At 41.3% G+C, this 25537-nt stretch overlaps 1 protein-coding gene across 1 annotated transcript in view; it reads right to left on the bottom strand.

Annotated features, from left to right (window-relative positions):
- PTPRG (protein tyrosine phosphatase receptor type G) overlaps nucleotides 1–25537 on the bottom strand; it is a 397438-nt gene that overhangs the window by 308204 nt on the left and 63697 nt on the right. Inside the window, exon 2 of the mRNA XM_032193863.1 lies at nucleotides 676–780. Coding sequence (XP_032049754.1) covers nucleotides 676–780 — 105 coding nt within the window. The remainder of the gene's footprint in view (nucleotides 1–675; nucleotides 781–25537) is intronic.

Below are 25537 nucleotides of genomic sequence, written 5' to 3'. Positions count from 1 at the left end.
CATGATTTCCATTTTTTTGACAACTTCAAATACAGATTTGGAATTTTCTATACCTGAACCAACCAGCAAACCGTATGTCTACGTTGCCATTCTAAAGCACATTTTGATTTGTGGCATTACAAAATCGTACACACATCAGGTTTTTCTTAAGATTTCTAAGAGCAATAGGACAAATAAAGAAACACCCTCCACACCCTACCTTCTCAGCAGCACACATCCTGGTGTGATGCTGAACTGACAGGTGTCATTGTCGACACTATACCCTACTGCAAAAACACATACACAAAATGGTAATTATCAGAATTTCTAGTATTTTGTCATCTGGACATATGTATGGATTCTTATAATCCTCACAGAATACTGAACAGAGTAAGCAAGTGGTAAACTTGGAAATGTGTTGTCTGGACAGGGACAGGTGGGAATATGCCATTTTAGGGGTGTGTTAAGAGACTAACACAGGACTGAAAGAAGGTGCAGAGTAATAAGAAGAACCTTCCATTAAGTGGCAGAAATGCAAGAAAGAACTGGATTTGTGTATAGGAAGCCATGAGGAAGTCAGAAAATACATTGTAAAATTCATTTAAACTCCATTTTCTGAGCATAGTAATAACATAAAGCAAAGAAACATTTTTATTTTGGAGATTTCACTGTTCTGAAGAATTCAACTCAACTCACCCGAGTATGCCCAGTAAGGATCCCCCGAAGCTTTTCGCCTCCGTATCTGCACAGAACTACCATGTCTGTTTTCATGCAGAGAGCCAACATAACCTTCAGTCAGAGCTGCAAAGAGAAGAAGCAGGAATTGTTAGGAAACTGGTATTTACTCCCTGGAGTTTACACTGCAAAGCTTAAATCTTTGCTGAGCAGAGACTACTAAGTTGGCATTGCTTAAAAAAAAAAAAAAAAAAAAATTTAAAAATAAATTAAAGGTAAGTTCCTCATCCATGGAAACCCACCATCCAAAGATGATTCTGAGAAGCCAGGACTCACTGATACCATTATTCTAATCTGGCCATGCTAGCCTCAACTCCAGTAATTTCCATAAGGATTTTCTGATATACACAAGCAAACAAATGTAAGCTATGACAACTCATCTTCCTCTGTCTAGACCTTAAAGATGGTCATCAGAGAAACAAGTTACCAAACTAATTGTAAATCTACACACAAATTATCAAGGTCCTTAAAAGAATACAGATGCAAGAGTTCACATTATCCTTGCTACCACAACTACATCTATTTTAAACCACACCTTACAATCCCATGTAGAACAGCTTCATTCAGTCAGGGTAACAGTCTCAACAAGAGCAAGGCTCAAGAAACATCACCTCCCGTGATTAATTGAAGCAAAGTAGACATAAGACAGAAGAAGGTTGCAAGTCAAACAACTATCCAGTGTGCAATACCCATGCTTTATGACATGAAAGGGAGGGACCAGTAAAGAAGAAATCCTTATAAAAATTCACAAGCTAGGAGGAGTTAAATTCATCAACCAAAATAGAAAATAATGCATTCTACATTGCATCCCAGCTTTTTTCTTTTAATATCCCCAAACATTTTTTTTCTTGTAAAAGATCACACAGATTTCATGAGGAAGTAGGGTTTTTCGTTTATTTGTTCATCTTTTTACATGTAAATTTTTTTCAGTGTTTCTATATATCTGACTGAATCAAACTGGAGGTGCATGACTTCACAAATTCCAATAACAAGTCTATAACAAATTCAATCACTTTCCTCAGAGCACCATAGCTGAAAACTTATGTGCTGTAGTAAACATACACAGACAAAAACCCTCAGATCTGCACACAAAGAACATGAAAAACAACCACGCACTAACTGACTCTATGGCAATTCAAGTCCATCTGATCTCAGACCACTTATTTGATAAGTAACTATCTGAATAATTCAAATTAAAACATCAGAAAATCACCCGAAGAATCACTCTACCCATACGCAGTCACTACATGGCAGAACACCTCTGTAGACAGCCTTCAATCTGCAAATGGGTCATGGATTTCTGTAGATTTTTGGAATCCTGAAATGGTAGGAAAAGTCATGGAACCTTGGGTAAGGCACTGCAGGTTTTCCCCTGCCAATTTTTTCTCTTGTGCGAGCAAAGGTACTAATTGTGCAATTTATTACGAGCCTCTGATTTGAATGAGTTTTCCAGATTTCTTGGCAACTTTCTAAATACTAATTGACTGCAGGCTGAACTAGAAACACTGGAACATATCATGCTACCAGGATTTGTAGGCAACATTACAACATGTTGCCTTATTCCCTCTTCTGATTTACCCTCATGCGTCTACCTGGTTCAGAGACAACAAACATCTGCATCAACAGGAAAGAACAGGTAGGGGATGCGGAGACCCAAACTGCCTTGGCAAAAAAGCTGAGCAAAGATGACAGACCATGAAAATCCAAGGAACAGAACACAGAACTAACCTAGCTGGGTGACTGGAAAGGCCTTCAGATAAACCAATCCAATTACTCAAAAACAAACATACACACACTTGCGTCCTGGGAAATATACCTGGAGCCCCCCATTACTACAAAATGAAAGAGAGCAGCAGCTCTTTTCTGAGCTTGTGCTACAGAGAGGAAGGATTTTTTAATATTTTTTTTTTTTCACCCCAGAAAAGCTACAATTCCTGCAAGCAGAAGGAAGATTTCACCATGGTACCTCCAAGGAGTAAGGTACTCCTGCAGGTAGGTATGTGCTCAGTGAGCCTTTCTTTGTGCCCTGCCATTGGAAGGAGGAAACTATGCCCAGATAATCTGTATTTATTGAAGGGAAAAAGGATCTGAGTCAGTACAGAACATCTGAAACTGTAAAGCCCTTTGTAATCCTAGCTTGAACCGAAGAGCCACATGGCAACCATGGTATGGCTATGAATCATACTATTGATTTTCAGTATCCTCTGTGCAGAAAATTAAATTATGTAAATCCAGGCCTTTATGAATGCCTAACTTCAATGTGAAATTGAACATTTGCTTTAGTCAGCATCTTATTTATGCAATTAAAAGCCTGGTATTCTGGTGAATATATACAGTTTAAGTTTTTTGCATGGACACTTAATAGATTTGTACATTTATCTATACTTATAAATAGCGAAGAGCCATGTTATACACAAATTTAATTCCACCAAAAGAATGTTACAAACTGAGAGGGGAGCTCAAGCATTTGTCAAGAGAACTGTGGAAGGGAACTTGCTCGTTATGCTGCTAAACATCTTCTGTAGGACTGAAAGAGAAACGAATTGGTATGTACTAAATAACATCCCAAGTGACTGTTAGGCAGCCCAATGTTAATGACAATAGTCCCCTTACAGACGTGCAGTAATTCCGCAGTCATTAGCAATTCTGAGAAGATATATGTTTACTGGATAACTGTAAAAACTCTGGGAAAGGATGGCAGGTCAAGATCTCTTGCCGTGCTGTGAACTGGGAAGGTAATGGTCAGTCTCCACCAAAAAACCATGACACTGCCTTCTTGCCAGGCTGGCTCAGCTCCCCGGCCTGCTGACGGCAGGGCCAGGCATTCTGCACAGCGCCGCACACACCCTAGGAGAAACCACTGTGGGAACAAGCAGCTGTTGCTGGCTGTATCTCACACTGGTAAAGTCATCGGGAAGCCACAGAGTCAATCTCAAGGTGCTTTTGTTCTGTGCTGTCAGCTGGGGTCAGTGGATTCTCCTGTACTGAGAGGTGCGAGGTACAGAACAATGCACCCGGTGCATTTGCAGCTTTGCCTGTCTTTTGGAAAAGTTGAAAATACATTTTGTCCAACCCAAAACTCAACTTTCATTTCTACTTTCCACAGATCAAAGTCTGAAAGAGCCAAAGTATCAAAGTCAAATTACTTCAAAAAAGAAAGGGCTTTAAATATATCAAAACCTCACTACATTTCAGACAGCTTACTTTTTTTCAGATTTTGGGAAGGACCAGGGATGTGCCTTTCTACCGAATCAACTTGATGACACCAGTGGAAATTTAACAGGCATCTCAGTGTTGCTGAGCCTGCCTCTTTCAGTGGTAAAGCACACAACTAAAAGATTTCATTCAGCTCCAGCCATTAGAGCACATTTATCCATTTTTGTGCAGAGCTCCAATTCCACTGTTCCAGAAGCTATACATGCAAATAAGTGACAAACTCAACTGACATCTTCTCGTGTTTCCAATAGGAGAACAAGTTTTGGAGAAAATATTTACGAGAGTTAAGTTATTAACACCAATCATGACGGGTTTCCACAAGTCTTTCTCAGCTGGGAGACAGTTAACAGCTCGAGAACAGAGAGCAGCCAAGTGATTTCCTGCTCCACTCCCACAGAATTGGATGCTGGAGAAAAGCCAGCAATTAGACGGGCTGGTCCGGCACGGAGCGAACATGGGGAGGCTCCGCTCTTCTGGGAACCCTGAAAAAGTGGGGGAAGTGGAAATCGGGACAATAGGAGGGGCAGGAACATGCTCCAGGAAGGCTCAAAATGGACCAGCCAAAATAGAGGGGTGGGGGGGAAATACGCGTGCACAGCAGGAGACAGAGGAAGGGAAGGGAGAGCAGAAGACCTTGCCCTACAAGGCTTGATTTGATGCATCATGCCAGTGCTGATGGCAGAGGAGCAATGAATACCATAATATATGTTCAGAGACTTGCAAATACACGACTGAAAAAAAGACAGGGACCAATCTGACACTCAGATACACAAGCATGAAATTAAATCCTGAGCAGCTCCTCTGGCTGCTGGTGCAGTGCCGGTGCCTGCGAAGCATAACACCTGCAGTCGGCGGAGTTGTGCTGGTGCCTATCACGACCACTTCTGCAGGGAATAGAGGATCCTTCAAAGCTAACATGGCGAAATCTCTTACACACAATTTCATATAATTTTAATCGGTACTGAACGCTACATGATTTTAGATGATGTGCTAAATTAATCAACCCATGCCGCATATCTGCAGACAGCAAATGCAACGCGATGCTGGGATATTCCTTAGCATTCTGATCAGCTTTCCATTTACTCTGCCTCAATATATTAAGTTTCCAATAAAAATTATTTGATAAGTGCCCTCAAAGGTATGATAAGGTAATTCCAGCCTGAATACCTTACTGGTATTCACAGTTCACATGAAAACGCAAAATTTTATCCCCAATCTACCTTAAATATAAAACTATCATACTGTTCAGAGAGATTATACCCTGGGCATTAGTGTTTAAATGGTATCAAGCCATCCGCTGTGTCAGAAAAAATCCTTTAAGGTCGGTACTTTACGTCTGAATGGTGAAATCATTAGTTATGATGGTAGATTAACTAGATGGTGTGCCAAACTCAGATTCTTTTAAGCCTTCTCCGAAGAGGAAGGTCACACACTAATTTGTTTCCGATTAAAATGGTACAGAGACAATGGCACACGCGTAGCCCAGCTCATACTCGCTCAGTAACTTGCCACTGTGGGCCACCCGAGCAGCTGAGTCAGTCTCAGTCCCAGTCCCACTTCTCGACTGATGTAGTTCAGCCTGGTGCTACTGCTGGAAAACAAGGCAGCCTTTGGAGACAGAGGCTTGGCTGCTGGAATCTGGAGAGGTGTTACACCATGAAAACTCAAACAGGGAGAAATCAAATCTTGGTAGTATTTAACCAAAAAGCACTAAATCCTAAGGAACACCACCAATTAGTTCTTTATCAAATCGATGCCTGTAAAAAGCAAGCTTTTTCAAAACAAGGAAACTACTATTTTTTTTTTAGAAGATGATGCAACAAGGCCTCTTTCTTTTAAAAGGGGTGGGGGCACAGGAATGATACCTGAAGGGCTTTTGCATCATCGGGAGTTTCAGAGATCACTGAGCCAAGACACTTAGCCATCTGCAAGCCTGAAGCTTCAAGCAAATCTCACAGGGAGGGGAAAAAAAAAAAAAAAAAAAAAAAAAAAAAAGGCAGTATCTCCATCTAGGCATATTTATTGTATTTTTAATTGGACTGTGCTAAAGTGAAGCAGGTAAGGTGAATACACTGCAGTGCTATGCATTGTAACACATGCTCTGCTGACAGTGGTTTAGGCTTCCCAGCGATTTCTTAGAATAAATGTTGTGAAATGGGCCAGTAGGGAAAAAGAAAAAAGGAAAAAAAAAAAAAAAAAAGGTTTAATATTATAAATTTATTTCCTATCATTTTTTTTCTATATTATTAAAATTAATAATGGTTACATCCATTTCTCTAGGCTCTTTTATGGACAACTTCCTAAACAAAACTAGGCTATTTGTCTCAAATATTCTACCATCCTTTGACAGCAAATAAATCTGAAAATATTTCAGGCACAGCTAATCCATTCTGAGAGTGCATTACTTTCAAACGGACTCCTCAGCCCTGGATTCCCATATTTTTGGGAGATTATTTTATAACTTGCCAAAAAAGGATGAAATTTAAAACAACATATGGTGGTCAGACAACATTAACAAATTCTGTTCTGAATGAGACTTATTCCTTTGATTCTGCTGCAGAGTTTTCTTCTGATTATCAGATAAAAGACACAGTCTATTCTCCCATGAATGCATACACTTTTTCACAAACAGCTTCCCATTAATGAAATAAGTGAGTTACAATCACGAGTTTCTCATGACTGAGTGAAACAACAGACATCCGAATGCAGAATCTGCCAAGAGATGCATATCCCTTTCCCAGACGACAGTCACCCAAACAGCCTCTCGGTTCCTGTGTGAGCACAATCTACAGGTCTATTCTTAAAAGGGACACAGGGCTCTTCACACCATTCCTTCTGTTGTTCACGTGCCCAAGAGATGATATGGTAGAAGCGCAGAACCTAGGAACAGGAATGCAAATGGCAGGCCTGTACAGGAACCAACCAGCAGACTGAAGTTTGAAGATGGAAGATAGTCCAGGGAACACACTGTCAAACTGGGGGGATTAAATTAACTAGTGGGATTAAAATCCCTTATCCCAAAAAGTCACTAGGTGCATTAACCCTCAGTAACCCACTGAGTTCGAAGCTGTATTCTGCATTACTCCAATGTATCACCATAACAGCAGTCCCAAAGCATCAGAGCTGCTGTAGATAAGCAACAAAAGACAGATTTTCAGTGCAGCTTTTTCTTTAAATTACAAGGGATGGAGTTCAAGAGTGACAGGGAGGTCTCCTACTTAGCCAATCCAGAACAAGGACACGCAATGCCCCACGTGCCACGTGTTGCTCAGAGCAGGGCAGATCCCCTCCCAAGGAAGAGGAAACCAAAAGGCTCCCCAGTCAAGGCCAGTTCCCCCAGACCCTCCTCTCTCAGCTTTACAGCAAAGCTCATTAGCAAGGCAGCCAGGCAGCTTCGAGTTGTATTAATGACGCCTCATTAAGAAGACTCAGAAAAAGAAGCTTGGGAGGCCAGGAAGAGACAGATGCTGTCGGATGATTAGAAAGGGCTTGGTTTTGCATTTTCATGGCTTATACACTCTGCTGGCATCGGCTGTGCAAGACATGACATGGCTGGTGAACTCGGACCACAGATCTCAACTGGCATCACCTGCAGCACTTCTGCTAGGAAGAAGCAAAGTCAGCCAGACAACCAGCAGTGCCAACAACCTCCTTCTCAAGATAAAAACACACAAATTAAACTAACTGCAACATCACCCTTTCCACAAGGACAGTGTACTGCAGCACGGTTTCTGCCAGAGGGCTTGTGGAATATAGTCTAAGACTTCTCTGACTGCAGTACATGAGCTCAAATCTACCAGTGTGTGAGCAACACAGCAGGAAAAAGAAACAGTCTGGTATCTTTTCCCCTGAGAAGACATAGAAATGCTGAGCAGAAAACATAGCTCAGGCAACTGCACTCCTCCTCCAGGATGGAGGGGCTGCTGTTCAGACTGCAGACAGTGTGTGATGGTGGTAGGTGAGGGCTCCACTTTGGAACCACTCATCCCACATCACCATATCCAAATCCAGAATAAAACCTTTGTCTCATTGAACCATTCTCTAACACTTCCCCCCACGTAGAGATATACTTCATTTACCTTTAAGACTAAGTTTTTCAAACAGACAGATATTCTAGGTATCTAATATGAGATACTTTAAAGAAGAGTGAGGCACATTACATCCTGAAAATTGAACTCCTTTTAGACTCTTCTGATTTGGGCAGTCAGACAAAAAAATAATTGGGTGCACCTGACAACCCTGTAACCTTGAAAACTCTTGGCCTGTGCATCCTGCACAGTCCCTCAGACTTCTGCTAACCATCATTATCTGCATTTCTTAAAAGGAGGAATCATCTTCCTTGTTCATCACCCCTCCATATGGTACCTCAGAGGGGTCATGTCACCGCTGAATTTTACTCATAACAATGCATAAGGCAAACACGGAAATAAAACTTCAGAGCAGAAGTTCATATGCAAGGCTGACCTCCGCAGGAAAGCCGATGCTCCCTCAGCCAGCGCTGACTGAATTGGAGCAGATATGAGGAAAAAAAACAGATAAACTCAGTTCTCCAACATTTAGGATAGCAGGGTCAGGCTGAACCAAGTCAACGAAAACTCAAGTATCAGGACAAAATAACTACTCGAGCCAGCTCCAGCATCTCTGCACTGTTTCCCCAGGGGCAAGCGTGAAGTCACGCCTGAAGCCAGCTGGAATCCAGAAGCAACTCAGTGTCCTTGTGCAGAAGGGACTCGAGTCCATCAGCACAGGCAAATTGAGAAGGGGCCATCTGGGTCTCGTTATTCATGGCACAGTTTGTCTGGGAAATGTATAAGGCACACATATATAACAGCAGCCTGTTTGTAGGGTCAATTAACAATGGGAAAAGGGGGGCTTTATTTCACTTCTCCTTTTAGTGCACGTACCTAAACCTTGAGAGTTTTACAACAGAAACCACCATGGCAGTAACCACCTGTCTCACTCTTTGTCACATAATTAGGTGCTGCAGCATGCAGTGTTAGAAGAGCAACCTCTGAACAGCAAATAAATGTGACCTTAATGGAGCATTTTGTAGCTTCACTTCCTTGTTTAACGCAGAATCACAGAGATTTTCATTTCTCTAAAGCTAGCAACACTCCTCAAAACATACAGACTCATACAACATCACCAGTTTCACCTCTCTGCTCAGGAAACAATTTGCTTGTATCCACTTTGCTTGTATCTACTGCTGGCATTTATCACAGCACAGCCTCATTATGTTTTCAAAACATATTCCCATAAGTCACATACCAGAAGTATCTTGATAACAAAAAAGGCCAGAATATTCAAAATAAACATAGCACAGACTTTGTGCAGACCTGGTCTGCACCTGACTTCTGTCCACCTGGGCTGCAGTCTTGCCAGACACAGTCACGCTTCCCTGCAGGTAGCCTACAATTTCATTTACTCATCATCCCATTAAAGCCACAAAGGTGTTACAGTGAAGACAAGCACATATATAACCATCATGGCCTTCGCAGCTCTCCTGACCACCAGTACGAGACTATTACTGTAATCCTAGAACACTTCAAATAGCATCCTCTGCTCCTTTCCTTCCTAACATTTACATAAGGGCAGTACCACCAAGAACAAGCGATATCAAAAGCCTCCTAGCTCAGACCACATTCTTGCATAAGAGTATGCCAGATCTCTCCTGGTGGAGAATTCAGCACTGACGCTGCAAGGAGTCCTCACTCCGAGGCTGCCCTCCAAACTCACCTGCCTCTAACACCCAGGGAGCAGCAAGCTCAGCATTCATTCAGCAGAAAATACAGGGCACAATACTGATTTCATTCACACTGAGAACAGCGAGGCACTTTATGAAGCCAACAGAGCTGCTCCCACTGCATGGCACAAGATCAAACCCGCCCCATTATAAAGTCTTCAGAGACGGGGGCTCTGTCAGCTAATAAAAATTCCTCATTCTTTATACAAAATGATTTTTTTAACCCGTGTCCTTTGGCCCATTTAACAATTTATTGACTGTGTGAAATAATGTGAGGCCACATCAATCTCTTCCTGGTTATTTGGTTCAGGCTCTCAAATTAATGCAGAAGGTGGAAAGCTCAATAAAGAACTATTTAAGAAAAGAAAGAGAAATGCTCCAATCCCACTGTGAGATATCTTCCTCTCAGTTTGCAGTCAGGTCTCTCCATCTATGGCTGCACAATCTCCTGGAGAAAAGATGGAAGGGCATAAATGAGCATGCTCCCCTGGATCGAGCAGAAATAATTTTAGATTTGTATCACTCTGCACCGAAACAGATCTGCAGTGCTCAGGTAGCCAGATTTAGTGCCTCCAGCATGTGACAGCAAATCCAGCCAGATCCACAAAAATTATTTTAGGATCAAACTTAAAAACAGAGTAGAGCCAAGCAAAAAACCATTCATATTTATTTGTGTAAAAATGTATTTAATTTAGCTTATGGTCTACAAAATAGTGTGTTGGTGTTTTTTTTTTTTCCCATCTTTTTATGCTGACAGCTTGCATTACAAACAGATTTTGTAGCAGAGGGTTTCATCCACATTTATTTCCCAAAATACAAATCTGAAGTGGAAACTGAGATAAATGGAGATTTTTGTGCTGACCGAACAAGTTCCTAGTCAGGGATATATGCCCCAAAAACATGACCTACCATTTTGAGAGCTCTCATTTTCTTCCCAGTAAGCTTCATTGCTCAAAGGGAAAAGACTCTACAAACACTACGGAGCCGATCTGTGCAATGATTCAAACTTCCTATTTACTTTGTGGTGCACCATCAGTAAGTATTTCACCCAGACAAAAAGTTTTCTGGAAGTTTTCCAGCAGGAAGGCCTGGTGTTGCATAGGCTCCAAAACTAATACTCGGTTCCTTGGTCATTTGTCCCCAGAGAACGCAATAAGGATCTCAGCACAACCCCCCCGTTCTGCTGAGAGCAGGAGTACTAAGGCCTTGGCAGCAAGAACAGAAAAGCACTAACAGAGCTCAGATGAAGCAAATAGATAAAAATTGCTAGCAATGATGCACATTTTATAACCATACAGAGAAAGTATGCAGCACAGTCTGAAAAGGCAAGGGGTCACTGTTCTTCCCTATACAACCAATTTAACCATCTGGAGGACACTGCTAATACCAGGCTCAGTAAATGTAAATGATGCTAAACCAAATGAAGGAAAAGCAAGCAGAAAACACCTCCAAAACATTCAACTATCTGGCAAGCTCAGCGAAATAGGCTGATGTAAGTGAGACATCCTACAGAAGATAGATGTAAGGCAATGCAGTTGGGGAGAAATAATAATCAGTGCAGGAATGAAGTGAGAGACTGCTGTTTAGAAAGCAGTAATGCAGAAAGACTTGAGCATTAGGGTGGATAATGAATTAGATGAAAGTTCATGCTGCAATACCACTGCAGAAAAAGGCAATTGCTATCCTGGGGCACATGCACAGAGATACTGGAAGCAATAACTCAGATTTAGACAGTCTTTGGCAAGACTGTCACTGCAGTGCCACATGCTGTTTGAGGCCCATTACTCAAAAAGAAAAAAAGAAGAGAAAAGAAAGGCTTCTCTCCCCTCTTTTAAAACCAAAATTTAAGACAGTGCTTGGAGGGGCAGGGAGGGAAGGGGATGTATCAGAGCAGCTTCAATAGCAGCCCTCAGCCCCACGCTGAGCGGGCCTGGACAGCCCCGCCACAGGCGGCTCAGCCCTGCCTTGGTTCACGCTCACATCCTCTCAGGCCTCGAAGGCGCCACTCCACTCCCCACCTCCTTGTTTCATCCATCAATTTTCATAACAAGCCTCATAGTTAGATTTTAGAGCACTCCAAAGTGTTGATCTTCAGGCGAGAAGTGCTCTCACAGCACAAGAGTGAAAGGAGTGAAAGAGGAGATGAAGAGCTTCGTGAGGAACAAAGGGATGCTTTCACCTCGAGGTGGGCGCAGCGGGACTCCAACGCGCACCACCTCTGACGCACGGATGGGCCTGAGAGGATATGCTCAGTGCACACACGTGCTGGTAACACTGAGATTTGCTTAAGCACCAGGGCATGTCGTCGGCTGAGGGTGGTGGCCACAACACGAGGGATCAGCAGCAGAGGCACCCGGTCCTCGCAGCCGCTTCCCTCAGGTCCCACAGCACCACGCTAGCATGGAGGAAGTCAGCTCTGGCAGGGGGAAAAGGCAGCTGGAGAGTTGCAGGCCTGACACCCAAACTTTCTGGGGCACAGAGCTTTGCCCCCTTCCTATTCACGCCTCAACCACTCTGCAACATTCCTCAGTTTCCAGTGTTACTGCAGTTATTACAAAAATTTTAATTATTAAAACTGACAACAAAAGCGCTGTGTCCAGGGAGCACCATTCCAGTGAACAGTTCATGGCCTGACAAACGCAATTGTTTGTTCTTTTTTAAAGATTGTTAGAAACCTCACGACGACTTCAGCCAACCTGCACAGCACATTTGTTTGACTGCTGCAGGTTTCTCACTTGCCATGCAGATCGGGTTGGCTGTTTAATTACAATACAACTTCGTGCTTAGACTCAGCCCTAGATTGGTGCTCCCTACCCACAGGAAGCTGAACGCTCCAAAAGTAACTGCCCCCAGGTGAGTTAAGTCCAAAGTGGGTGCATGTGTTTCACAGTTGCTATTTCCGTATTTTATGCTTCTTTTATGCCTTCATTGTGAACTATAACAATATCTCTTCCCATGTAGCCGGTATGAGCGTTAAAAACAAATTCATCCCTTTATACAATGCTTGAGAGATTTCTTTATGGTAATGTCCTACGTTCCAGTTTTTCCACAAAAAGGAGATATTAATATCACAACAGGTATTCAGTCTTACTCTAAACAATTTAAAAATACATTACAATAAGGAAATGACTTTTTAAATAACCAATGCATTAAACACCTACAGCAGATCAGTGCTTGCTCCATGATAGCGTTAGTCCTATTCATTACAGGGATCTGCAACGCTGTATCTTACAGCTATAAAGAACTTCTATCAATTCTGCACAGACTACCAAAAGTGAGTTTTCTCTTAAAAAAAAAAAAAAAAAAAAAAAGTTCACCATTAAATATGCTTTTATTGTTGTTGTTGTTTTTTTTTTTTTTTTACATTCTTCATACACACTATAGTCTATGCCAGAAAAATCAAAAATAAGATGATTCGTAAGAAAACCTCAAGTTGTCGCCTGTCTTTTTTAACCCTCGATTCTTATTTTGTAAACAAGAAGCTCAAAGCAATCAGTTCCAGTCAGACTTCTCAGCTTTGGATTTAAATCCTTTCATGACTTCTTCAAAAACCACGCATCAAAACTTCAGAGGGAGGCGGGGGATGAGGACTCTTGACATTGCAGTTTTCTCTGATGAACGAACTGATGTATTACAAAGAGGCATCTATTTGCTCAAGCTACTTGCCAACTGACAACCAAATCCAATTTGAACACAGGACTTTAAATAGCTATAAAATAAGTTTGGAATGATTAGCAAAATATCATCTACTGTGTGCGATTAGATTTAAAGCAGCAGGAAAATAAAGACTGATACTGAAACACGATGTAAAGCACATTTGGCAGCTGATAGTATCCATGTTAACACAGCATGTACAAAGACCATCTTTGCCCCCATGGAGTATATCCCTCATTACTGCATTGCTCTGAAAGGAACTAAAGAGATACAAACATGAGATAAGAAGTTAGTTTAAGCAGATCTTCTGAAATACTAAGCTAAGCTTCTGGCAAAGCTGGCTCTAGACACCATCTTTTAAGATGGGTACAAGAACCTGCTAGGACTTGGGAAATACGAAAGAAAACCACCCAAGACCTACAAAAACCCTGGCAAATGATGACTTAAAAAAAAAAAAAAAAAAAAGTTTAAAGAAAAAAAAGGGCACAGAGACTGAGAGGTGGAAACTGAACTGCAGCAATGGGCCAGAGACAGTCTCAGAGGATGAGGACACGTGGGACAAGAGTGAGCCACAGTCAAAATGAAGAAAGTTATTCAGAATCCAAATGACAGACTTGGAAACTAGTCTTCTCAAAAACTTGTAGGAAAACAAACAAACAAACAAAAAAAAAAAAAAACCAACAGAGGATGTATTTTAATAACCAAACTGCTCAGTGACAAAACCCTGAAGAGTGGTTTTTAGCTGGGTGGATGGAGGAGGAGGACTATTTCGTGGAGTAGCAATGCAAAAAGAATCCAAAATGCTCAGACAACGGTATGGCTATGCTGACAAATGTCTGGCTTGAAGAATACATGCAGGTGGCAAGTGTGACAGCTGAGCATGACAAAAGCACTGGTCATAACTACCAAAGAAACCCACAATGGTTTGGAACATGAACACGACAGCCCCTTCTAGCCACAGTTACCTGAAGCAGGAGGATGGACAGAAGGACGAAGCAGCGACTGCAGAGAGGCACTGCCACAGCAGATGGGAAACGGGGCAATGAGGAAAGAGCCCAAATGTGGAACAAGTCAAATACCAGCAGAAAGCTGAGGAAAGGTGAGAGACCCAGAGGTTATCTGGTCTTTAACTGTCAGAAACGCCTGCAGCTCACCGCTCCCCAAATGAAATGGGAACTGTGGAGGCTTGCCCTATCTCGAGCCCAACAGAGGTGCCCATCACTTAGAATTATTCCACTCAGGATCAGGGACTGCCAAAGTTGTTGCTGAGTATTCTTCACAAATATGATGGCACTGATTACTTTCTTATCAGTAATCAACTTCTCCAAGTTTAAATAGCATCAATAATTAAAAAAAAAAAAAAAAAAAAGAGCAGGCTGCTTTTGCAATTTTCAGCCAGTTTGCTGCAGCAGAGCTGTGTTAACTGCAAATGAACCAAGCCCCAAATTAAGCAACAAGTAATCAATAACTACTTGTTATTTTCTGTACGGGTAGGGAAAGGAAAAAGGTGCTTCTCAGGTCACTGTATGGAATACATCAAGTCAGGAGGAAAGAAAGCCTTGAAAATGCTGCAAGTTCTTAATTGCCACTGAGGTCTAACACAGCTGAGATTTATCAGTGCTCTCTGCATTCATGCCCCTTCAAATTAGGTAAGTGAGAAGGTGTTGCACTGTATCATTCATAAATAAGGGCGCTAGGAAAGTGCATGTTTATTTGCACTATATGAAATTCAAGCAACAGTCAAATTGAGACTTTTTGAAATAAATTTCTTCCTATTATATAAAACACCATGATTACAGGGTGGTGAGGAAGGTGGACTTTTTTTTTTTTTTAAACATCTAAATAAATTTTGTATTAAAGAGCTTTTAAAATATTTTAAATATATATAGTGGTGCCAGGATATGCTAGTAAAAGCTTGGCCCTATCAGAAATTGGACTTCTTCAAAATATATCTACTTTAATTTCCTTTTTAAAAAATTACTATAATCTAGTAAAAATCTAGTTTCCAGCCAGCTATATTAATATTTCAATTTGGTAAATTATTCTTTTAAAAAAGTTTCTAATAAAGTAGCACTTGCTGCATGTCTTTTAATAAGATTACATTTCTATTTATGATGTTATAACACAATGTATTAAAAACAAAAGAAAGATTACCACAGGAGGAATAGAGGTGTCTTCCTTCATTTTAAATTTAATTTAAAGTAGAGGAAAAGGATTTTTCTTTTAAATTAATATTTCCCTTACAGTGTTATGAATCCTATCTTCTACTATTGAATGAGATGCAGGAAAAGTAGTTCTACTACTTTTACACAAACTCAATGAAAATGCAAAACTAAACTTCAGTAAGCCCCATAGACACCAGAGCCAGGGAACAAAAGTTATCCTCAAATGAGTCAAGGCAGTCCAAGGAGAAGCAAAATACCTGCAGTGCCTTTCCCTCCTGCTCCCTCTTCCACCTGGAAGACGTCTTGGGTGCAGTGCCAACAGAGAGAAACCTCTCATACCCATTAGATACTTCCCTTTTTTGATTGGGGTGGATAAAATCAATAGGAACACCTTGAATCCTATAGGCTGGGAAGTAGTGGCAAAAGGCCAGAGTCCGTTTGACTTGATTGCTTCCCAGCACCAAGAAAAACCAGAAACAGTCCATGCAGTGCCCCAAAACCGGGCCCACACTTCTGCTGAAGTGATTAAGATGATTAAGCATCGCTGTATTCACTCAGCTCACACTGCACACTGTGAAAAGCCTTGCTCCCGTGCTCCCACCAAGCCATGGAGGTTTTCTATCGTAGCTAGATAAAACTGCTCTTACACAGTCTGGTGAAATGTTCAGTATCAGAGCATTTTGCAAAGGTGGTTAGCGCTGGAAAAACAGAGGTGCAAAGAAGATAAGTCATTACTCAGTATCAGCTGAGGGCTATCAGCCAGATCAGGATTAAAATGCAGGATCAGACCTGAACGCCAGTGGAATATTTCATCCAGGCAGTTGGGCCGATTTGTCCTTCAAAAGTTAAACACAGGGTGATGCCAGAAGTTCAGCCTGAATTAGTTCAGAAAGAACATCCAAGTACTCAACTACAGAAGAAACAGGTAGAAGATAGTACATGAACCCAAGGGGCTTAGTGGCAGAGGGATAACCTCCTGCTGTACGTACCTGGTACTACTTGCCTACAAGCAGGTGAGGCATTTCTAGGTCTATTTGCTGTACTGTAAAAGGTGACTTTTGTTTTCTTCTCTAAGGTCCCACTATAGTTTCCAGTGGAATCTTCTAGCCCAGACTCAAGTTAAAATTCTGCCCATTCAAGGGCAGAGAAGTACACACTAAGAGTATCATCTATGGCCTAAAACAGGACTAAGGAGCAGAGTATGATGGTCTCCGAGGGGAGGGGAAAAAAATAGCTCCCAAAAATCCCTTCTGAGGAATTGAGATGAATTTCCAAAAGAAAGTGAGCAAGTGTGCTCAGGAATTATTTAGTCTCAGCATACATGTATATTCTTGATAAAAATTGATGCCCATGACATACACCACACCATGCAAACAGACCCTTAAAGAGCCGTGTCTTGGACAGCAGGCCACAACCATGCTTAATCTGGGGAGCGAGGGAGAGCAAGACAAAAAAAGGATGCTTTTCAGATAGGTCTTTATTGGGCCTTGACGGTCAACAAATTTATAACAGATGCGCCTCATTCTGAGTGTGGAGAAATGAGTGCTGGTAACTGTTATTGTCAGGACAAATCAATTGGAGCCATATGTCTGCAGCGGCTGACAGCATCATGAAAATCTCAAGTAACACACAGACATTAGGATGTTGCTGAAAATAAGAGCTTTCCCATCGTGTAAAGGGCCTTAGGGAGAAGCCTCTCTCTTCGAGACAGGTTTCTGGGAATTAGCTTATATATTTTGATTCTTTCAAATGCTTGATTGTATGTGAGACTCTGCCCTCTCTTACCGATTCCCCAGACAGTACGTTATAATTAACAGGAGGTAAAATGCTACAAATTAATCATAGGACACATCTCATTAGGATTCTTATTTTATCTAGATTAAAGAAGAAACTGTCATGATAGAGAATGGAGAAGCTTCCTAACCTTCTCCGCTACCCCACGCTCCCCAACCAAATGTCAGCCATTAGTCCCAGTGATAGAACCCAAGAGGAATGCACAACTCACGGCAAAATCATAAATGATAATCAAAAAAAGAAATAAAATGCTAAGATCTCATTCTAATAAACTGAAGTTATGCTTTTAGAGGGCTCTCTCCTATCTTGCATTTCCTAGATTTTTTCAGAACACAAAATAGATGGTGGTTATGAAATAGCTGTACTGTAAAACAGGAATAGACATAGTGGAATGGATCCATGGCCCGTTTTTTTTGGCCAGTATGCTAGACTGAGACAGTGTAACATGCATTACAAGAAAAGGAAATAACTAACACTGTCAAGTCAGCAGGGTCTCATGTAGGTTAAAATATAATGTAAGATCACTGCCATAATTATCCACACCAAGCAATTTTTTAGTTTATTGACTACGCTGCAGTTCCTGAATTTATGTCTTGGGGCTTAAATTGCAAAAATATTATTGCAATGTGGCAGATATTATAATCCAGATATTGGTAGCTAGGCAGGAATGCTTGGTATTTCTCTGAACAGCCAAGTTTCTCCAAAACCACTGCCCTTCTTTTACCAACACTCATAAGCAAATTTGCCAGAATGCAAGCATGTACATTATGTATTTTTCCATAAAACATACAGAGATAGGAAAAAATACAAAGATTTTCAAGGAAGAGTTAATTTTCAAAAGAATTGTAGCTAGGTCACAGACAACCAGCACTCCCGACTCATACAACAAGTAACAAATCCCAAGTTACAAAATCTTCATGTTTTTATCTTCCCTCCTCCCATTCCCCATCCTGTCTCTGCACCCCAAGTCTTCAAGGCTTTTTCCCATTCAGGTCACCATTTCACACTGTGCAGACTCGCGCAGCTGACAGCCTTTAATACTGGAAGGCTTCATTACAACATTTGGTAATGGACAGCATTGATTTCACTCGTTGGGTGTCTCAGCAGTGAAGGCAGGCGTGCTTCCACCCCTTAGTGTCAGTGGGTCCTTCAGCATTGCCTTTGCCAAGTGGAAGGTCCAGCAACACAAGCAGAAAGTCCCTCTCGGGGCCTCTTCCAGAATTAGCAAAGTAACATATATATATAAACAGAAAAGCAATAGTCTTGGACAAAATTGAGCATGCTCTACATCCTTTCTAAAATTTCAGCAGGAGAGTGAGAAGACAGCCAACCAGTCTCTTGATCTGAGGTTAGTCTGAAACTGAATGCAGGCTAGAGGCAGGGAGAAAATTAAGCTTAGAGAACTTGAATGAATTAAAAAATAATCACTGCTCATCTTTGTTTTCCCTCATGGATAAGGAGAATCTAATTTTCTTCAGGAGCAACAGTGCCACTGAAGGTGAGCAGATTGTTCTCTCCACCTCAAACCCTGAAAACATAACAGCTACCCAAGAGCCCACAGGGGACAACAGCACCAAAGCGAGAAGGCCGTAACATTCAGTGGAGTGGCTTGGAACCAACTATAAAGATTTGTAGAACAAAAATCAGCATTTTGTTCTCGACTGTTCTCTGCAAGCAAGAAAACGTGCTCACACATCCCCACGGACAGTTTGCTGTAGCTGTAGGAGAAGGCTTGGTTCGAATGCTAAATACAGTCTCAGTCTTCCAGCTCTCCAGCACGGAAACTGCAACAAAACATACTGCAGGTTTTTGCCCTGTCATTAAGAAGTGATTGGGTCAGAATACTGACTGCTGCATGCTGCTAACTTCCAGAAGCATCTACGATGGATATCTGACTTCCAACATCAGCTTAGTAACACAGGAGCAACTGGGCAGAATCCTCTGGTCTGTACTTTGCAGGAGGTCAGACCATCAATTAAATAATCCCTCTAGCCTTAACTTCCAGTTATTTTGTACCCTGAGACATGATATGTCCCCCACATGTCCACCTATCTTGTCAGAAAAAAAAAAAAAAGGAGGAATAATCAGAACAGACTCAAGAACGAATTCACACAAGTAAACATTCGGCATAAGGAAAAGACCTCATTCATAACAAGAAACAAACTCAACTGTACATCTGCTACAGCCAAGTATTCCTTTCCTTCAAGGTGGAAGTTTCCACCATTTTTGCTGGAGCATAGACTATTGACAAAGTTACATGTATTTTTCCTCTGTTTTTGTTGACACCATTTCAATACTCCACTGCTGTATTAATCCTATTTTGTCTTTCAGATAAGGATATTGTTGTTACTAAGTACTATGCTAATTGTTTTTGTCTAGTATTAAAAATATGCTGCACTGCCTTCTTCTAATTAACTTGAGATTATTATTGAAATAATGGTTTTATTATTTTACCACCGGCATTTTACTGCCTTGAAGTCTTAGTTGTACTCAAGCTATTATGCCTTTGTAGCAATTGACTAACTACAATTATTCTATTATCCAGCTTCTAACATTTAATTGGGTGAGTGCAGAAAATACTTTCCTGTTAAAAGATCTTTGCTTTTTGATTTATTAGCATTAACCTTCAATATACAGAATCCAGATTCAGTTCATTTTTCCTCTTCTCAAGAAAATCCCATGAGGATCACCATAAGCTTCGTTTGGTTTAATTAGGAGGGGAAAAATTTAAAATACGCTATGAGATTTATATTGATGCCCTCCAGCACACATTCTTCACTTCACACTTATGTAAGATTTCAATAGCCAATACACTTCCCTTCTCCCTGGACGAGAACACACTGCAGGGCAGGACTGTTAAATGTCATTAGCATGAACTATTTTTTATATTGATTTTTGTTGCTCTATTTCTCCTCCGTCCACTTGATGAGTTGCAGAGTTCAGAGTTAAGTTTTAATTGAAATACTTGGAAGCCAGCATACCTTACCAGGCTGCATTTTTCCCTAAGTTCCAGCAATGGATATCCATCAGGTTTACAGCGCTGTGCAGGTACCAGCAGCAGAATTTGGCTCAGCAGCAATTTGAAAGTGTTTGCTGTTGTTTTTACTGATGCTAAGTATACATATTCTAAGAGGCTCCAAACAAGACCATTCAACTTGGTGTGCTCTTACTCCCAGCGGGAAACTTGTTAAGCTACCAGCTGCCATTTAAATCAAGGAATGAGAGATTGGCATGCTATGAGACAACTCAGCCACTGATTGCCAAAAAGGGCAGGGCAGGCTCTGACTGCTGGCTGGAGCAGTGGTACAACAGCAGCATGCACAGAAGGTGCCCAAGAAACAGCACAAATTGGCCAGGGAGATCAGAATATCAAAACACTTGTGCTCTGGCCAGTCTGAGGACGTTTAACACACGCTGGTCAGTGAATAGCTGGTTTAGAATCTGGGCACAACGTGTGCTTTCGCATATGGTCTGGTGCAATGCGTAGGGGAAAAAATAAAAATAAAAGTCAGCAAGCAAACAAATAAACCAACCAGCAAGAGCGAAGGCTATAGAGTGCTACACTTTGAACTCCTACACCCTCATTTCCTGGTTTTATTGGCATTAAGTTAGGTCATTAACATTTTATCAATATATTATGTGTATATAATGTTACTGAGATTAATGGACATAGGCAGTGCATTTCCAAAGGCAAGCAGAGGTCTGTAATAAGTTACATGCCTGCTCTTCCAACAAGCTGCTCAGAGGTAGGGATGTATGGATTTTTAAACACCCCCAAGTTTAATATGCTATAATTGTAAGTGTGACTACACTGCAGAAGTAACTTTAAAAGAGCAGATAGCTTAACCCAGATTTGTATGCTGCCCCTGACAACTGAAGTTTTGAAACCCAAGTAGTTCAGACTTCAGCATATGCTCTAAGTCAATATGTATTGAACTCCGAGCCTCTGCTGCAGCTGATTAAGGACAAAGAAAGGACATGATACGATGCTACAGGAATCAAGGCAGTTCTTTTTTGTGTTCTCGAAGGAAGAACATTACTCATTTTTATTATGTCTTAAACTTTCTGTTATCTGGCTACCTAATACCAGGTATGTTTACTGCCCTTGTTCCCAGTTTTAAGCTTGAAGTGCCTAGCTTCGATTCTCATTCTGCTCATCTGCTCTTGTTAGGGGTTGCTCGCATTAGGATACATTCAATTACACAAGTTTTATTAGAAACCCAGGCAAAAAAAAAAAAAAAAACAAACACAAAACACTGCCTTTCTTTTCCTCCTCCTCCCCATTCTCCATCCTGCTGGTGTAGGTATATTCCTATGAAATATTTTTAAATTTTATCATTAGGATGATTTACTATACTTAGGGGACACTCTGGAGCTTAATATGTTGACGTCAAAGCAGTTAACTATTAAAATCCCCACAGTAGCGCTTATGATTTACATTACAGAAATGAGACATAAGCTCATATCTCCTGGGTGGCTTCCAACCACCAGCATAAAGGAAGGGAACACCTCTAAGCCGCGGCGATGCAGCATAAAAGGAATCTTGTGTCACATTACAATAGGCATCAACATGATGCATTAGCACTTTCTCAAAAATCTTAAGACTCTTCTCCTTTGACCACAGTACACATTCAGACAGAAATTTTCATTCAAAACCCTGGGGAAAGAGATTCAGCATGCTAAGAAAAATATTTACATATGGGTCCATGGCTGCAGTAAGAGTGGGCTAATTCTCCTCAATCTGACAGTACTTGGGGACAGAAGTGCTGAACATGCTCATGGAGAGCTGTTAATCAAAGTTTCCTAAACAACAGACCACAAACACATGGCTTAATTTATCCAGAGCTGCCTGCAAAACCCACCTGTGTTTCTCCTCGAAAGGCCTGATTATACACTAAAGAAACATGCTGGTCCCATTTTGTACGATACTTGACAGTTGTGCAACTCTGCACAGCCACTTCCAAAGCTCTCTCATCACTGTCCAACTTGTCTCCAACTTGGCCAGCGAGCTTATTCATATTTTTGTCCACTGCTATGTACCATTATATTAGCAGGCAAGGAGAGGAAAGAACTAGCTTTCAAGTGAAAATTGTTGCTTGGAAGACACATTAAGATATTTCTCCTCCTCTTCAACATTCCAGCCCCATTCTGATTCATAAGATGCATTCCCTAAAATGAATCATGTTGAATAACAAAGGTTCCCAGGCTGACTCAGATAATTTGGAAGAGGTAGTCTTCCCCCTCAATATTTTTAAAGGCTGAGTTTTAAAATAGAAGTTCTGGGTTTTAATTTATGATTATCTTAAAGGTTCAAGAACACGTTAACCTGGTGACTGACTGTACCAAGTAAATAACCTAATTCTCATCATCACCACTCTCATTGTCCCAAGAAGGTGGTGATGTTTTTTTCTTTCCCTGTTTGTTAGTTCCCCCCTCCTTACTCCCCCCGAAAGTGTTGTGAAAAAATCAGAACAGGTTTTCAAAAGCATCTGGGAAGTATTTCTTATATTGGAAGAAGTAACCTCAAAACACTATCCAATATAATACTGATTTGAGAAGATCTACAGAGGGCTCTGAAGCAGCCAGTACTTAATCAGAACTCAGTAATTTTGCTATCACGGAGACTCCCTGATAACAGGTAGGTACTTCTGCTCCCCTCATTTGTTTCTCAGAGAATGAGACTCTGCTGCCTCTCAGCATTCAGTAGTGTACCTGACATCCATGCAGTGGAGGGATGGTCACTGGCATCTGAAGCCATGGTACAAATAGATTATTTTTTCTGCTTTGTCCATCATAACCCCTAGATTTCTCACTAGGGAAGAACAAGGAATAAGCAGAAGTAATCAGTCAATGACAGTGCAAATGCATCTCCCCTGTGATCATAATGACATAGTATCTAAATCTGTTCATCACTGCATAGGTGCATTAAAAATATGCACAGATGTGTCTTTCACACCACCACTAGCAAGATACTCCCCCTGTATTTGCTCCATTATGAGATGATACCAATTTGCATTTATGTTTTGATTACATCTGACTGAATTCTATAATGTTCGGCAATTTGCAATGGGTGAAATCTGACACTATCAAAATAAGTGGGAGCTTTGCCATTGACTTCAACAAGGATGTGATTTCATCCTAAATGCTCTGATAAGCCAAGCTTTGAAGAAATAAGAAGACCACAGCATTTCTAAACTGCACAATTTTGGATCAGAATAACCTTGCTGAAATCTACAGATTTATACTAGTAAGAGTGGAATTCCCCAAACCATTGTTATGCCTCAGTTAAAGTTTATTACATTACAGTTGAATGATATTTCACTGTTATGACTTCTTATTATGGGAAATGTCATAGATTCCAAGTGCAGCTGGGGGTTCCTCATACCTCCACAGCCCCTCTGCCTTTGTATCTACCAAGCTTTGCAAGTTCTTTTCAATGATCTTGGATGGTTTTGCATTCAGTGCAGTTGAGGAAATGGGGTAGAGCAACATAAGTTTTTCATTAACTAAAATCTTGTGTCCCTGAGGCTACCAATATACTACAGCCAGGGACAATGTTGCTCTCCCCATACCTGCTCGCAGAGCTCCAGTTAACAGCAACTCATTTTCAGAACATGTTTGAACTATGCTACCCTGATGTATTATCAACCACCAAGTAGGTCCAACACAGCTTTGAGTAGCTACACAGACCCTTTGGGATCCTGAGCTCAAGGTCAGACTGACTAAAAGCACTCTTGGAACATTTCTGTTTAACTAAGAATTTAAAAAAAAAAAAAAAAAGAAAAAAAAAGATTAAAGACCAATACCCAGCGTCTCATGTATCTTACGCTCCAGTAGAAGAGAAGGTTGACAGGCTTTTTCAGAATTATGTTCTTCAGTAATGTGCTGGGATCCCACCTGCTATCAGTTTACATGCCCAAGGGATGGGATCATATATTATCTGTTACCAGCTTTCAAAAGCTTCCACAAGTTCCCCTCTGCCACCCCCCCACATTAATATGGGCATATCATACGTACATGACATTCCCTCATCTTCCTTTACTGTGCTCTTCAGCAATGACTTTGGCAAAGGACAAAAACATCAATGGTTTTACGTTCTGCTTTGTTTTGCTTTTTATCCTCAGAAGAGTTTTTCCCTACACAAACAGACCCTCTGGAAGAGCACCACCCTAATTGCCCCAGGCAGCTAGATCCATTCAAGCTTAATGCCTTGCAATTGTTGGTCTTATGACTGAATCTACTTGTCAGGGAGAGAGCAGAAACTGTCTGCTCTTCTCTGACAGCCCAACACATCACCTCTGAAATCCAATACATACACCACATTCTGAGCCTCCAATCAATAATTGCCATCAAGCATTCACTACCACGTTGCACTGAGAAGCTCACCTTAATGCCCAAGACTTCTGTCCCCAAGAGACTCCTGCTAATTCAGAAGTCAGCCAGGTTCAGCCACAGGTCTACTGATTCCTCCTATGCTGAGTGCCCCAGATTGCACCCACCACCCTGCTGCCCTCCCTACCGGATCTCCCTGACATTCCCTTTACCACCCCTCAGTGTCGACTCCTCTAAGTAACTCTGCATCATTTCCTTTCCCCTTTATCAGTGCATATGTGAAAATAGAAAGCGCTGTCTTAAGGACCACAGGGATCCCCCACTATTAGCCTTTTCCCAGATCTAAATCTAATTTTCTGTTGCTTGGCCAGGTTTCAGTCCTGAGCTGCGAGGTAAAAACACCATGAAGCTTCAAATCTCCCAGAATATTTAACAAGGTGGGAGTTAGTTATTGTGGAAGAGTTTAAAAAGTGATTAGAGGCAGAAACTGGACATCTGCTGGCACAGCAGTGCCTTAGTAAAGATGAAACAACTTTTCGACGGAGTTTGGCAACATCACGGGGAAAATTATTTTCATTAATAAAGTCAGACTTCCAGCTTTTTCATAGTTTCTGGGCATGTTGGGTTCATGCTGAAGTCACAGAAAATATGCAGCACTCTCCTGTATGTCACAGTGTCAATCCCATTCCTGCAAGATCTTACGCAGAGGAAGAGTGGGCAGAAGGGCTGCCCTGCACCAGACTGAAAGGTCAGCATCTTCCCAGGAAGCTGCACTGTGCTCATTTATGTTGGAACAGCTCCTGGAATAGTTACTAGGGCTGCTGTTACCTCCCATGTGAATTCTTATTCTGGAATAAAACCATTCAAATGGGATACTGGTACAACAACAGCAACATAAATAAACCAGTACAACTGTATT

The sequence above is a fragment of the Aythya fuligula genome, chromosome 10 (genome assembly GCF_009819795.1).
Source record: "Aythya fuligula isolate bAytFul2 chromosome 10, bAytFul2.pri, whole genome shotgun sequence".
Taxonomy (NCBI): domain Eukaryota; kingdom Metazoa; phylum Chordata; class Aves; order Anseriformes; family Anatidae; genus Aythya; species Aythya fuligula.
This window is presented reverse-complemented; position numbering and strand designations above follow the sequence as displayed.